We start from the raw sequence: 15,227 nt of genomic DNA on the forward strand, positions 1-15,227 counted from the left end.
AATTTTTTTTTAAAGTGCAATGTATATATTTGAGCAAAAGGTTACTATCATACTAGAACCAAAGGCTGATGGATGAGAATTTTAAAAAAAATTATAAAAAACAAGGGTTTGTATAGTCATCTATGCAGTTTATCTTGCTCTGAAATGTCTGGTAAAACATTCCATGAAGTGCAGTATAGTAAAACTAACACTGATCTGAACTGTTTAAATTATTTGTATATTCCCACTGTTGCTTCCAATTAATGTATGGATTTTCTCGAAATCAAGCTCATCAGAGTCTGTATGCAAATTCAGTGGTCCTGGATACAGAAATTTCACTTGCCCATGACTTTTTCAAATTACTTATATAGGAGAAACATTACTACAACAGTTTTATTATTTCTGCTGCTGTATCATTATCAGATAGGCAATATCCTGAATTTAGGTAAAATTATTTTTTTCTTTATATTTTCAATTTTGCAGCACTTACTATATGAATAGATGAAGTCCCCTTCACAATCACATGTGAATATTCCAAACAGTTATTTCTAATACCACAGCTCACACATTATGCTATTCTAAATGGGTCTTTGTCTCCTGTAACTGTTGTGAGGCAAATTGTTAATATTTGATTATCAATAGTGATGTCACAAGGAAAACACAATTGTATAAGAGCGATCAGCCCAAAGTCAAAACCTAGGTATACAAGGATTGAAATGAAAGAAATCAATATAAATAATGAGAGTGCAGTGCAAAGAGACACTGCAGAGGTGGACTTGCTAACCCTAAACCCTTCCACCTGAATTATAACAAGTAAATCAAAGCACTCGTCTATCAGGATCAAGGCACTGTGCAGCTTTGCTTTAGTGACAAGGGAATGGGCATTACCCAGAAGCTGTATGGTGATGTTCAGAGGCAGCTAACAAACCACCAGCTCAGCTTTTCTTTTCCATAGGGCAAGCACCCTGAATGCTCCTCCTCCCCTTAACTTGCTGAAACTTGCAGTTGTGATTCACAACCTGACCAACGCTGATAGATAACAAACCACTGACCTTGAGGGCGGCTTTGTATGTCAGCCTTCTCATTGCGTTGAGTCACCGCACTCCTCGTGTGTGTTATTTTAAGTAGCACATTTATCAGCCAGTACCAAATAGAATATGTGGCCATGTGCATTTTATTAGTGGGTTTTGAGTATTAAAAAAGAAAAAATTGGAAAAAAATAACCACTTTATTAAAAAAAAAAAGGCTGGAAGGCTCTAACACACTTTTAAACTCACTTGTTTTCAGTTACAACATAAGGAATCTATATGGATGCTAATATGTTTGCATTTGTAGCTTTTCCAGACCTTTTTTCCCCAGCACACGGCAATAGAGCAATGTCAGAAATATACCATTCCCCATAACAGGACACATCTGTGGTGAATCTGCACAGAAGCAATTAATTTCCTTGTGGTATTTTTACACAGGGGTCTTAATGCAATTCCCCACTATACAAACAAAAAGCTCTAGACAGCTCCTGCTGCCTGATAAAAAAAAAAAATCAGATTGAGAAGGGCTGTTTGGCCTAGGACTGCTACAGGCAATGACTTGTAATGAGGCATCCCAACACTAATTATGAAGCTTATTAAAGAGAATTGTTTAAGTTGTACTAGAGTGCATACTATAATCATGTTAGGGGAGATATGCATACTGAATTGGGGTTCTCCAGTTTTTTTCCTTAGAGAAGTGGACCCACTACTTAATGAAGCCAATTTGGGTCTCCATTTATAGCAGTAATATCATTGTGCTTGGCAGACTGGTCAAGATGAATTTGATGGAGAGGCAGGTGAGAACCCCAGCAGCTTGGTGATAATTCACACATCATAGCCTTCACAACTAACTAACATCTGCAGGAGAGTGGGCCAAGAAACTGTCAAACACAAATACTTTCAATCCAGGATTTTATTATTAAACTTCTCCCAATTGTTCAGTAAGGTTGAAAAAGCAATATTTCAGTGCACTGTTTCAGGAAAGGAAAAAAAAAAGATTAATAAAGATGTTAGGAGGCTGAACTGCTGTGAGATTTGTTTAATTATTCCCCACAGTACTGCCCCAGCAATCTGCTGACATTTAGCCCCGACCTTGCAAATCCTCAGTAAATATTAATATATCAACTCAAACAGGGACCGTTGTTTTATTGGTTCACGGAGCTCAGAGAGATTCGCCACAGCAGTGAAAAATAATGTGCAGAACTGAGGAAGAACGGCTCCTTTGATATCACCTTCTGCTGCACACATGTGCTGGGAGCATCAACAAAATGGAAATTCTGTTACTTTGCCACAGCTGTAGAGTGACACTTCAGATGCCTTTGCTTCCCTTTGTACAGCCTGCTGGAATAATCCCAAAACCACAGTGGCAAGAGATTAGAAAACACACACACGCACGCGTGCGCGCACATATACACACACATAGCGGAAGAGAGCGAGAGAGATCACATTTTATTATCTGACACAGTGGATATTTTAATAATGGTGGGCTCCCACCTTAAAACCTAATAAGCTTTGCCAAGAACAATGAACGTGCTAAAAAGAGCCAAGGAGAGCTGAGTGCAATCTACTGGAATCTGTTTATTAGGATGACTTTGCCTCTGTGAGTGCTGCATAAACTTCTTTTTTCTCTAAACAGTTGCCCCCACTGACTGCTTCCTAATGTATTTTATGTGCCTACAGTCCTCACAAATCCTAACAAAGCACCCCAAGTTTATTTTTCTCCTTTTTATTTGCTTGCCTCAAATGTAAATGTACATTATTAAAATATCTTCTCATAACTAATAGACGAATGTTTGATGTGGGTCAATACTGCATCCAGAATTCTTGGGTTTAGGGGAAAGGGCTGCTGTGCAACATTTGGCATTCAGATGTATTGAGCTGCAGAGTTAATGCGTGATTAATTTTATTCATAAAAATGTTAATCACTTCATTGTGAGATCTCTTTAACATTCTGTGCACCAAACACCTTTTAACTTCTTTTTCACACAAGCTTACAAATGTATTTAATATTTTCAAACATTCTGTTATTACCAATAACACTGGTAATTAAACATATATTTAAAATGCAATAAAAAGCTGGCAAGTAATGGCACAACACCAAACACAAATGGAAGCCCGCTGCCCACTGCCTCCCCTGTGCCCCCTCCCCCTTGGCAGCAACTGACCAGTTGCTAAAATGTGCACTTGTTTGCAGAGTCCCAGAGGCATTTTTTCCCCTCAAGCCTACTCCAACCCTCATTGACACGGCCGAATACCATGAAAGTAATACAGCCATGTAGTAAGCTATAGATGGTGCTAAAAATACTTCTCAGGGCGGGGAGGATCATGGTGTTAGGTATAACACGGCAGGCTGGGGGCTCTGAGGGGGTTGTTTTGGGTTGGGATGAGGTTGGGGTTTTTTTGAGACAAGCACTCAAGCCTCATCTGAGAGTGGTGTCAGGCACTGGTGGGTGTGCCGGCTGCACTCACTGACTTCTTGTTTCCAGCTGGGCAAGGCTATTGTGAGTGTATTCAGCCAATGCACTCATGAAACTGGATAAATGGATTAGTGGATCAGAGACACCATCGGCATCTTCAAAAGGAAAACAGCAGCCTGCAAAAAGACTGACATTTGTGTACTGGGGCAGAGGGTGTGTGAATGCTCTGCCTCCTCCAAAGGGACAAGACAGTGATAAACTTTCCACACTGACCACCTCACTTTGTGCTACAATTGACCAACAAAATAAATGGATTGCTTCATTGTTTTTGAACCGTAGGCAGCACAGGGAAAGCGCTCCTTGTGCAGCAACAAAGGACAATGTATTGTGTGGGGCCAACAGCTCAAAATAAAACCTTTAATTATCTACGGGTCAGCCATAAATCTGGAATAAAAATAAATGTTACTTTTTAAACTCGCCTTTAATTCTGCATGGAGTTTATGCCGATGCTTTCTATTCTCTCAGGAGAGGCACTACCAGGACTTGGTGTGTGCCCCATGTTTGCATTTTTGCATCAGCTTGACTCCCAAGGAACATGTTAGGAAACAAGTTTGTCTATCAGACATGAGGGAAGTCTATAATCTATTTAAAGTAAGCAAAGACAGATAAAAGATGTATTTTTTTCTCTTTTTTTTTAAACACGTGTGCATGTATTCTCTTCATATACCCAAAAAAAGAAGCCAAAACTAATATTAATAGTGGTGACGGAACTCAAGTAAATTAATTCCTTACAGAAGTACATTGTTTAGTTTTAAGAGCTCATATTTTCGAAGTCTTAAATTTTGAATACCTATTTCTATGGGGTTTTCAGTCTCCTGGTACCCAGCGATTCCTGTCCACATGGCTGGTTTTACGGGCAAGCTATGAATGGCACTGCATGGGGGCACCGCACAATGGGGAACACCAACCTCGCCAGGAGCTGTTTCTGTAACTTTTCACTGGAAAACACGCCACACAGCCCATGTTTATTGCATGTTCCAGCATTTTACTTGATTTGTTGTTCCCAGGTAAGTTTTACTGCTGAAAACCAGTGACTTGAAGACTGGAATCAGGCGCCATGTGGCTCCTCACCATAGCCCCCACAAAGCCAGTGGTGGGCTCAGGCCCTGCTGGCCATCACCATGGCCCTTCCTGACAGAGGGGGACCTGTGGTCTTGCATGGCACAGCTCCATGGGGCTGCCACCAGCTCCCCACAGGCCAGAAGGGACCTGCCACAGCTTTTCCAGACATGGTTGTTCCTGATCTGTGGCTGGCAGCTTGGTTTTGGGACCAGTGGTTGGCTCCCGTCCGTCCACCTGGATGCACAAAGGTCACCAAGATGGCAGGGGAGCTTCACCCTGGGATTGAGGCAGTAATCTGGGAATGGAAGGCATGTGCTGAAGCCCATGTTCGATGCTGTCTTTCACAGGGCACTTACAACTCACCAGCCCTTTTCCTGTGCTGCCTGTGTGCTTCTGTCACCCCCGGCTATTCTTTACATCTCACCTTTTAAGGACATTAGGAAATTAAAAAATAAAAATAAAAACAAAACAAACAAAAAGAACCCATACCGCAATAGCATCTCCAGGTGATGGAGCCTCCCTTTATCGCATTCCCTCCCCCGACACAGTCCGGTTGCTCCACCTCAGGGCTCACCCCGGGGCAGCCTGAGCCCCATTCCCGCCCCAGGGTGCGCATCCCTCGGGGCGGACACCGGCAGCCCGCCTCTCCCCCGGGGCCAAGCACGGCTCTTCCCGCCCCTGCCTAGTGGGCTGATGGGGACGGGGACGAGGCAGGGCCCCGCAGCCCCTTCCCCGGGGCCGGCCGGCGGTGGGACCCGCGCCAGGGGAGCCCCGCCGGGCAGAACTAATGCCGGGCCCGCATTGTCCCCCGCCAGCCGCCGGGTGGTTTCAATACGAGCCTGTTTAACAGGGGGCCGATGGCCGGCCGAGGCACAGAGCCACCGCTGCTGCCGGCCCCCGCCTCCCCGCCCCCGCCGCTCCGCGCTCTTTGTAATAGTCTCATCTACAAGGACGATTGAAACTTTATAGTGCATGATTCATAGAGCGGGGCTGGCGCTCGGAGCCGCGGCGTATATTACATTAATCTGTGTCAGGCCACTAAAACAGAGATATGAATATGAATTCTCCATATTGCAGGGGAGATAAATGTGCTTGTGAATAATTGATCGGCGCCTATGGAAAAAAAAAATTTAAAAAAAAATAAAAAGAAGAAAAAAAAGCGGGGGAAAAAGGGCTGGGGAAAACACGGTCGTGCCATGAAAGTTAGCCGGAGATCGAACGAGCCCCGAGATGAGCAGGGCTGGTGCGGGGCTGCCGGGGGCGGGGGCAGCCTCAGCTCGCCCCGCGCCCCCGCCCCAGCTCCGCCGGTCGCTGATGTCGGCGGAGGCTTCGGGGCCGCTCCAGTTTCAGAGAGTGCATCAAAAACTCAACCAAATCAGCAAGAAGGGATGACAGGAGCCGGGAATGATAACAATCGTAGGAACGAGCCAGTTTGAGCACACATACCCTACTAATTTTCTTCTTCCCTTTCTCTGTGTCTGGTTTTTTTTATTATTATTATTTTACCTTGTTAAAAATAGGCCCTTTTTTCCGAATAAAACAAAAAAAAAAAAAAAAAAAAAAAGAGGCATGCATACCAATCAGCGTGTTTCATAACTACCTCTCTGTGACAAAGCCAAATCCCCGTAAAACTGCCGTTTGCTTTTAATCTGTTTGGCAACTGCGAATTTCTGAGTTTGCTGAACTCGAGATTATATCAACTTTTCATCGTTCTTTCTTCACAGATTTCTGCCATTCTTCTGTTACTGCTAAGTAAATAATAACAAAAACAAGACATTTTCCTGCTGGGGGAGGATGGAGGATTATGCAAACGTATAAAAAAAGTGTTTTCTGGCAGCCTTTTAAGTAGCACGAAAATGTATCTTGGCACTCGGTTGTCGTGCTAAAGGAAGCATATTACTCCTTTTAGTTCCCATTCGATTCAATGAGACTTTATTTATCAAGTTAGGGTAGCGCCATCATTAAAAAAGAAAAAAAAAAAAAAAAAAAAAAGGTAGGAAGCTAGTACTTTCCAATTTACTCTTATCAGCTCTAAGCATTCCTAATTACCGCAAATCGTTTAGCTTAAGCTTCTTCCCTGCACTCTGGTATACATCTGCTGGGGTGGTTCTCAATGAAAATATGACAGAAAAACTACAAATTATTTTCCTGCCAGGGTGACGTAAACGATCATTCCTAGCACGGTTCACGTGACAAGCGAAACCTCGGGACTGAGAAGCTCCCGCTCCTTCCCAGCCCCGACGCAGGGGCTCCGGCTGCGGGAGCGGGTGGGGGCGGCACGGCGGCGTTCCGCCCGGCCCGGGCTCCGCACCCGGACAGCCTCCGAGGGCTCCGTGCGGTAGCGCGATGACCAGCCGTACACGTCCTGCCTCTCTGAAACTTCCTGCAGGAGAAATGGCCACCTCACTGTGGCTCTCCGGGGAGGGAAAGGCGATCACCCTGCTCCCCCAGGTGCCGAATAGGCTGAGGCAGCGGCCTTTGGGAGCGGCATTTCTCACCTGCTCTCGGGACTTTTCGGTTTTCCCTTTTTTAAGGGGGAGACTCCTTCCTGTCCAAAAACTTTGGGAGTGGCGAAAGTACGCTCTGTCCGAGCAGGCAGCCCGCAGCCCAGGGCGCGCTCGTCCAGCAGTCGGCATGCGGCTCCCAGCCCGCCCCGGGGACAGGAGCCCGGTGCTTCAGCCCATCCCCGGAAAATGCTCCGGGCGCGGTGGGGAAAGACGGAACGGTGCTCACACCGCGGGGTTTCATTCATCGTCCCCGGCTCCCGGTAACACCCTCAGCTGCTTGGGGAGTGAAGCGTCAAAATTGTTAGCGTTACTGGCGGGGGGGAGAGGTGGGAAATTCAAATAAGCAGATGGGGTGGGGGGGTGGGGGGGCGGGGGGGAAATCCAGTTCTGCAACAGAGTCAGCTCTAGACATGCTGAGGCTTCCAGAGAAAAACTGCTAACCAGATAACTACTGGGAATTATCGCTCTCCGGAGGGTAATCAGGACTGTAAGCGCACTCCGGAGGACGCAGCTGGCTTTCTGGCCGAGTTAAAGGCGGGCAGGCTCGGGCTCTGCGCCCCAGCCCAGCGGAGCCGCGGGCCGGGCGCGGCGACGGCGCCGCCCGCCGCCCACAGAGGGCGCTGCGAGCCTGCCCAAAGCGCGGCCCGCGGCCCCGCTCGGCCCCGCTCGGCCCCGCTCGGCCCCGCGCGGCCCCGCGCGGCCCGCGGCGCTCGGGCGCGGGTGCCCGCGGACAGGCGGGCGGGCGAGGCGCGCATTCGGTGACGCTGGAAGCGGCTCCAGTGCCTGCGGAGGCTCCTGTGCCGCGCAGGAATCCCCGCTCCGCTCCCCCCAGGACAGTTCGGCAGCGCCGCGCTCGCCCTGCCTCGCCGAGCATCCCGGCGCGCCGTGAAGGTGCCGAATCCACTTGGAGGAGCGGAGCCGGTCCCTGGCAGCCGAGCCAGGTCGGCGCCCGGAGGCAGCGGCACCCCGGGCTGCTCGAGGACGGCCGCATTTCCCGAGAGGAATTTAGGAACCGGGGCAGCCGGTGCGGGACTGAGGCAATTTCATCTGAACTGATATGAAAAGAGACAGCAATTGCGTCAGGTCTACACCAGCACTGACCTGACGCACCGTTAAGCTCTACAGGCTTGAAGACTTTTTCTTTCTTTTTTTTTTTCTTTTTTTTCTTTTTTTTTTTTTTTTTTAAAATACGTCTTCCCTCTCCCCGAAAGCTAAATCACTCTAGTTTGGCAAAAAGTGCAATGTTCTCTTTTGTTGGAAAAATTACCAACGCGGCACTGTCTGTCATTTAAGAAAAGGGAAAAAAAAAATACACCGAAACAGCTAAAAGCCAAAATACAGAGTAATTTATGGTATGCTAGGAACTGCAGGATGTCAAAATGAGTCTCTTTCCAGAAGTTCTCCTTCAGATATTCCACGCAAAATCTATTTTGCTTGACCTGTTTCTCTGCTCCATCAGAAAAACGCAAAATATAAGAGCCCACCGCCTCCACCGCTTTGCCAACAGATCTCTAAGCCATAGTTTACCGAGGTTTTTTGATTGAGATGATTTTGCAGCTAAATCAAGATCAATATTCTGATCTCTAACAAGAATTTTATTAATATTTTATTTGAAAATCTCATCTTGTTTCCAAGAAGTCCTGGTTTGAGGTTGGTTTAGTTTGGATAGGGCGTCACCGCATTATTTCTTAATGACTTTCCCAGCTGCTTCTTTCCATTTTCCACCATCAACAACCATCTGGTATCTTATTAGCACCTCAATGCTCATTTAGTGTTCTCATTTAGGAGGAGAAAAAAGAGAAATAAACACTCAAAAATATTACACATTTCAACGGACTGTCTTTGGAAGATTAATGCCTTTATAAAACTATAGATCCTGTCTTTCAGTCTATTTTCAACCAGCAGATCGGAATTGCGAAACTTTCTTCTAAGATGTGCAAGAGCTGCCTTTTTTTTTTTCTTTTTTTTTTTCTATTAAGATTGTATTTAATCTCACAGAAAAATACTTTTCACCGTTATATTTCCTCTGTGTTTATTCAAAGCGCATATCGCTACATAGAATTATTTTTCCTGAACTATGGGTTTTTTCATCTTGGATGAGAATATATACCAAAGCACTAAAGCTCTTGATCCAACTTAGCAACCAGTTTGGACAGCAAAGTTATATACTAGGGAACTGTGAGAAAAGTTGTCCCTTTCAGTTTTAAAAACTATTTTGAAACGTGAGTGGAAGTCAGATCCATTTATGTCTGGAAAATGGATACTACAGAACATATCTGAATCACCACAATTAAAAAAATAACTTTAATATTACTAAGGCAGGAGCCAGCTTCACTCAACTTCGTAAATTTGCGTGTATAAAAAAGGAAGCTCGCAGCTTGTTTTTGGCAAAATAGCTTGGATTTGCTACTTGAAGATACAGTTACCCAAAGGAAGAGACTTTACTTTTAGAAAACTAATTATGAATGTTTGAATATATTTGTAATATATGTATAAGACCTGTAGCAACAGAATACATACCTGAAGAGAGCTCATAATTTCATTTAGTTTATTAGACAAAAATATATGATTTAGACAAGTTTTGCTGACGTGTTATTTACAATCTGAAATCACTCTATATACAGAAAAAAGAAAACCACAAACACATGGGAAACATTTACCAAACAAATAATCCAAGAATGGTTAGAATAACACGATCTGAAATGGTACAATGAGTAAGGGGATCCATCTACAGATTTGTGTAATGTTTTTATGGATTTGCACCACCTTATTGCAAAAAGAGATTTATGGGAGTCGTTTATACCGTTTCCTTTTTTTCACTCTCTCTGTCCTTAATACCAGTCTCTGTAATATTTTCTCACCAAATCATTTAATCAAGCAGAAGGGAGAGCTGTTAAAATTCTCGGTGTTCCCTCTTGCTGAGCCAAAGAGCTGCAGGGGGGGAAGGGAGGAAAGGAAAAAAAAAAAATAAAAGACGTAACAATCTTTCAGAAAAAAAGTTTTTTTTTTCTTCAGTTGCGTGTCTACTGCTATAGCCTCTTAGTAATAGATAATCTCACAAAAATCATTGTCTCTGGTGTAATTAACACAAGATCTTTGAGATCTGTTAAGTTTTAGAAAAGTTACAGTCTGGCTATGTAAAATTGCAATTTAGTCTAAGTTTGAAAATGCTAGAGCAACTCCTGGGCTGTTCTCATTGTCGGTATGTATTATTATGGTGATGATTAGGTGTTATAATTAGTCTTTATTATTCAAACACTCTGCTTCACATAAGTAACATTCCTACAGTGAAAACAAACAAACAAACTCACTTGTCACGGACAGGCTGGAAGGGCGATTTTAGCGGCTGGGGTGGGGAGTCAGTTCTTGGTACATTTTCTCTTTCTAGGAGACAAAAAAGAAAAGAAACAAAACAAAAAAAAAAAAAAAAAAAAAAAGAAAAGAAAATGAAAAAAAAAAAAAAAGGCAAACGAAAACAGCAGAACCATTTTAGAATAATAACAGTAAGTATCTGGACACTGCAAAGAACACACTTCCCTCTCACCCTCCTGCAGACGTGAACAAATACATGTGTATGTGTGTACAGCACTATACCCTACTTTTAGTATTTAAGTAGTCTGCAAGCTTTTCTTGACACATTTCTTACTGTGCTTGAAGTTATTGGGAGATGGGGGTCATCAAAGAGGGAAGGAAAGCTCAAACCTCTATGTTTCACTGCACTCTTCCTGAATTTTCATCTTACTTGATGGGCGTATAGGGTGAGAATGTAATAGTCCACGTGAAATGTGCTTAATGTATGTGACCAACATGCTGGGTGGGGGGCCGGAAATCAACGCTAGAGTAAACTGTAGCTCCATTAAAAGCAATCAGTTACACCAGTGTGACACCATTCCTCAAGGAGAAGTTCACGTTCAAGTGTTGGGGGTGGAGGGAGAGGTGAAAGCCTGATACATTAATTACCTATGTGTTTGGGACTGGTCCTCTCTGAAGGCTTTTCACTGCTTAGAGCTCCCAGGGTTGCTGTTAAAACAGAAGATTGTTGCTGGGCCTGGAGGTGGTGATTGTGATGAGCAGCATGGTGGTGATTTACTCCCAAAAAGGACCTCACATTTAGAAGAGAACTCTGAGTGAGGAAAGCCCCATTTGTCCAGTTGTGAAATTTGCCAATCTGGCATGTGTAGAGTCCATGGCTAGGGAGAAAAGCAGGGTGCTGAATCTGAGGAGAAGTGTGGTTAACCTGGGGAGGAGGGGGTGGAGGAGGAGAAGATTTCAGGGCACCATCAGGACTTGTTGCCGTCTCTGCCAAAGACCAAATCTTGGGTTTGCTGTGAGATGGCATCTGTAAATTGTTCTGTCCTCCAGGACTGATGATTCTTGTGCTATTGTCAGAGGTCTCCTTCACCATGGCCAGTGCATCTTTGGGTTTCAGCCCTTCAGACCCTGACAGTGCCAAATCCTTCTCCTTTTCCAAGTGCTCCTCTTCACTGCTTTGTCTCAGGAGCTCGGGCTTCTCCTCCTCTTCCTCGTTGCTCTGCTCCCCATCATTCTCATCGATTTTATCTATATCTATGCTCTCCAGATCAATTTCCTCATCATCTTCATTCTTTTCAGGGTCCCCCTCATTGTCACTCCCGAAGAGGTTTGCATCTTCTTGGTCCTTACTCCTGGAGCCCCAGGTCACCTTGTTCTCCTTCTTGAGCCGCCGGCGGGCGTTGGCGAACCAGGTGGAGACCTGGGTGAGGGTCATCTTGGTGATGATGGCCAGCATGATCTTCTCACCCTTGGTGGGGTAGGGGTTCTTGCGGTGCTCGTTGAGCCAGGCCTTCAGCGTGCTGGTGCTCTCCCGGGTGGCATTTTTGGGCCGCCCCGGGTCCCCGTATTGGAATTGTCCGTAGGGATAATAGGCGGGGGCAGTGTGGGCAGCAAAGGTAGCAGGGTGGACACCCGGATTATCTTTCAGCTCGTACTGGGAGCCCTGCAACACATTCAGACAAGCGGAGAGGAAAAAGCACATCAATTATCTCGTTAGCGTCTCTAACAGACCTGAATAGGCTACTCCGGGAACCGGAATACGCCTTTCAGCGGTGCAAAGGGTCTTCACAGCCAAATTCGGCCCTGCCCGTTGCAGGCTCTTCACATTTAGGTCATACAGAGAGGTGTTCCCAAATGATTCACCTTCTTTCAGGGAAAGGAAAGAGAGGTGCTAAGAGGGGTTGTGACAGACATTGCGAGTATTTTCTCCGCGAACCAAACTAAACGATGGAAAGGCAGCAACTTCGCCTTTGCCTCGGCGACACAATTTACTGTGCCCTTGAAATTATCAGGCACATAGAACAGGTACTACACCGCAGTTACAAACTAATGCCGTGTACAGCGCTGCATTTATCTGCAAAGTATCAGGGGGATGTTAGAAATGCATGCAGAGCATTCTTTATTTTTGCTCCTAGTGAGATGAGGCTGGGGGGATGAATGCACAACTTCAGTACGAAGAGACTCATAATGTGAAAGACTTTCCATACGCATGCCAACACCACCATCCCCGCTCCCCCCAAATCATGCACCAAGATTCTGGAGTAAAACATTAACTTCTAACTGTTAGAAGAGCCTTTAAACTCTGGAATGAAAACTGATCCAGGCATTGTAGAATATGGATATTTAGACACTTTATCTCATAAGTTTTACTTTGATCCGTCCAGAACAAACACAAGCTGTTTACAGGCGTTTAGAGACGGTGATTTATTTGCGATCAATATTCTTTTTATCATCAGTAGTAAAACACACAAAGTCAAATTATCCCATCAGGTGTTTTGGTAAATAACATTTTATCTTTCTAGCAACCTCATTAGGCCTCATTATTACCGCAAATTGTCCCGATATTAACCTAATATTTTAGTTCTTGATTTACAAATGTTCAGAAATTTAGAATTTATTTCAAAATATCACCATCATGGTTAATAACTGTAATAAAATACCAGGATACTTTGCGAGTAGGAACGGGAACTGTTCCAAAATAGCTAACATTTCAACCAGTTTTCTTTATTTTTTCTATTGCGACCTCGCCTTTTTTTGTTTTGTTTTTGTTTTTTCGCCTAGTCCAGAAATACATTCTTCATACTACTATGTCATACTTTATGTCAGCCTTAGAAATCGACCTCTTCAATAATGTTTGTGAAGAAACTAATTTAACTTTGTCAAACAGTTAAGAATGTTCATGTATTTTAATTTCAGAGACACCGCTTATACACAAAGAGTAGCCCGATTTAATTTTTGTAATGTGTTACAGAGTGGGCTTTCTGCACTCCCTTTATTCTACTGTCTTTTGTTATTGTTGTTGAAATTATATTTTTTGTGTAAACTCTGTTGGGAATTCTTTTGAAGAAGCCACATGTGAATCACTCATTGCTTCTGTCTCAACTTTTACTGCGTTTCCAAAATCAAGGTTAAAAAAAATTACTAGGAAATGCACGCTGTTTAAGGTGACTTTATAGGAAATGTTTGCAGTAGAAAAATCATCTGTTTTCAGATGCTGTCCCTTGTTCAACAGTGTATTTTCCTATTTGCCTACATATATGTATTAAAAACTCTAACAAGTTATGTATTGCGTGCATTCAGTTATAAATATTCGCACTTTTCCGTGTCAGGGGGAGAGCAGAGGGACATTTAGAAAATTAAGTGGAACCTATGTGTAGCGCCGCCGACAATTTTGGTAATACCAGCAACGAAAATGTTTCAACAACACCGGATATTAAAACAGTTCGTTTTGAAAAAAAAAATGTTTCACTTTCTAACTATTACGTTTGTAAGAAAATGTCAGATTAATCCCGAAGACAGTCTGGGTGGCTACATGTCTCTTAGAATTAACGCTGATATGCGTTTTTGCCTCGATGCCTATAGTGGGATGTAGATGCCCTCTTTCGTTTCATGCAAATCCCATCTATGATACCCGCCATAATCAGAGTATGAAAAGTTCAAAGAACAGAACGGGACATTTTCAAGGCTTAAGGAAAATGCCTTGAAATAAACGGGCGCCCCAGGTACCGACACTTTGGCCTTTCGGACAGCGGCAAAGAAAAGTACCAAGCGGCAAGAGGAGCGCGCTGGAAAACCCAGTGAAACAGCAGGACCGACAATATCACCCATCAACAACACCACCAATAACAACAAAGAATGAAAAGAAAACAAAAATATAGCCGAGTTGCTAGGGAAAACCGACAATACGGAGGCAGGAGCCCTGCTTAGCGGTTCCACCGCCAAGGAAAACTCGGAGGAGTTTTGCCCGACTGGAACGACGAGGAAGATGGGGGGCTTCGCGTGCAGACGGAGCCCGCGACCCCCAGCCCCACTCTCGCCCGCAGACCCGTCGACAACCACGCTTCCCTCTCCACGGCGGACCCAGCGCCGGGTGTGAGCCGCCACCGCAGCCGGCCCGCCGCCCCCCGCCCCCGGCTCCCCCGGCCTCCGCGGCCGCGCTCGGCGGGCCCGGGCAAGCGCGGGGGCAGCGCGGTGCTCACTCACCATTTGGGAGAAGAGGCCGAGGTCGGCGGTGTAGGGCAGGAAGGCGCTGTAGTTGGGGGCGCTGTAGGGGCTGGCGTACATGCCCAGCACCGAGGTGACAGCGGCCGAGCCGCTGCCCAGCTCGGCGCCCGCGGGCCGGCCCGAGGCGGCGGCGGCGGCGGCGGCGGCTGCGGCGGCGGCGGCCAGCACCCCGGGCCGGTCGCTCCCGTACACCGCCTGGCTGGCGCTGAGATACTGCGGGTAGCCCAGCTGGGGGAAGGACATCTCCGGGGCGCGGGCACGGAGGCGGCGGCAGCAGTACTGGCGGCAGCAGCAGAAGCGGCAGAGATATAAAAAAAAAAAAAAAAAAAAAAAAAAAAGAGGAGGGGGGAAGGGGGGGGGGGGGAAGGAATTATTAAAAAAAAAAAAAAAAAACACGAAGAAAAGGGGAGGAGGGAGCTTGCTGAAGAGCCGGGAAGGGGAGCGGAACAAACCCGGGCTTCTCTGGATCTCTCTCTCTCTTTTTTTTTTTTCCTCCCCCCCCCCCCCGCTCTTTACTGGAGTCAGGCAGGGAGAGAGAAAAGAAATCGAGCCGATAATTTTCTTTTTTCGTTCTGATTTCTTTCTGTCAGATATATATTGCACCCTAGGTATGGAGGAGGAGGAGGAGGAATGTGGCA

At 45.5% G+C, this 15,227-nt stretch overlaps 1 protein-coding gene across 1 annotated transcript; it reads right to left on the reverse strand.

Moving 5' to 3' along the window:
• Positions 1–9,069: 9,069 nt before the first annotated feature.
• On the reverse strand, positions 9,070–14,893 carry IRX1 (iroquois homeobox 1). The gene is made up of 4 exons (XM_021528788.3): positions 14,569–14,893; positions 11,014–12,028; positions 10,365–10,437; positions 9,070–9,984 (listed from the first exon to the last, which is right to left on the reverse strand). Exons 1-4 carry the CDS (start codon positions 14,830–14,832, stop codon positions 9,927–9,929), a joined length of 1,410 nt encoding a protein of 469 aa, XP_021384463.1. The 5' UTR covers positions 14,833–14,893; the 3' UTR covers positions 9,070–9,926.
• Positions 14,894–15,227: the final 334 nt, after the last annotated feature.

The sequence above is a fragment of the Lonchura striata genome, chromosome 1 (genome assembly GCF_046129695.1).
Source record: "Lonchura striata isolate bLonStr1 chromosome 1, bLonStr1.mat, whole genome shotgun sequence".
Taxonomy (NCBI): domain Eukaryota; kingdom Metazoa; phylum Chordata; class Aves; order Passeriformes; family Estrildidae; genus Lonchura; species Lonchura striata.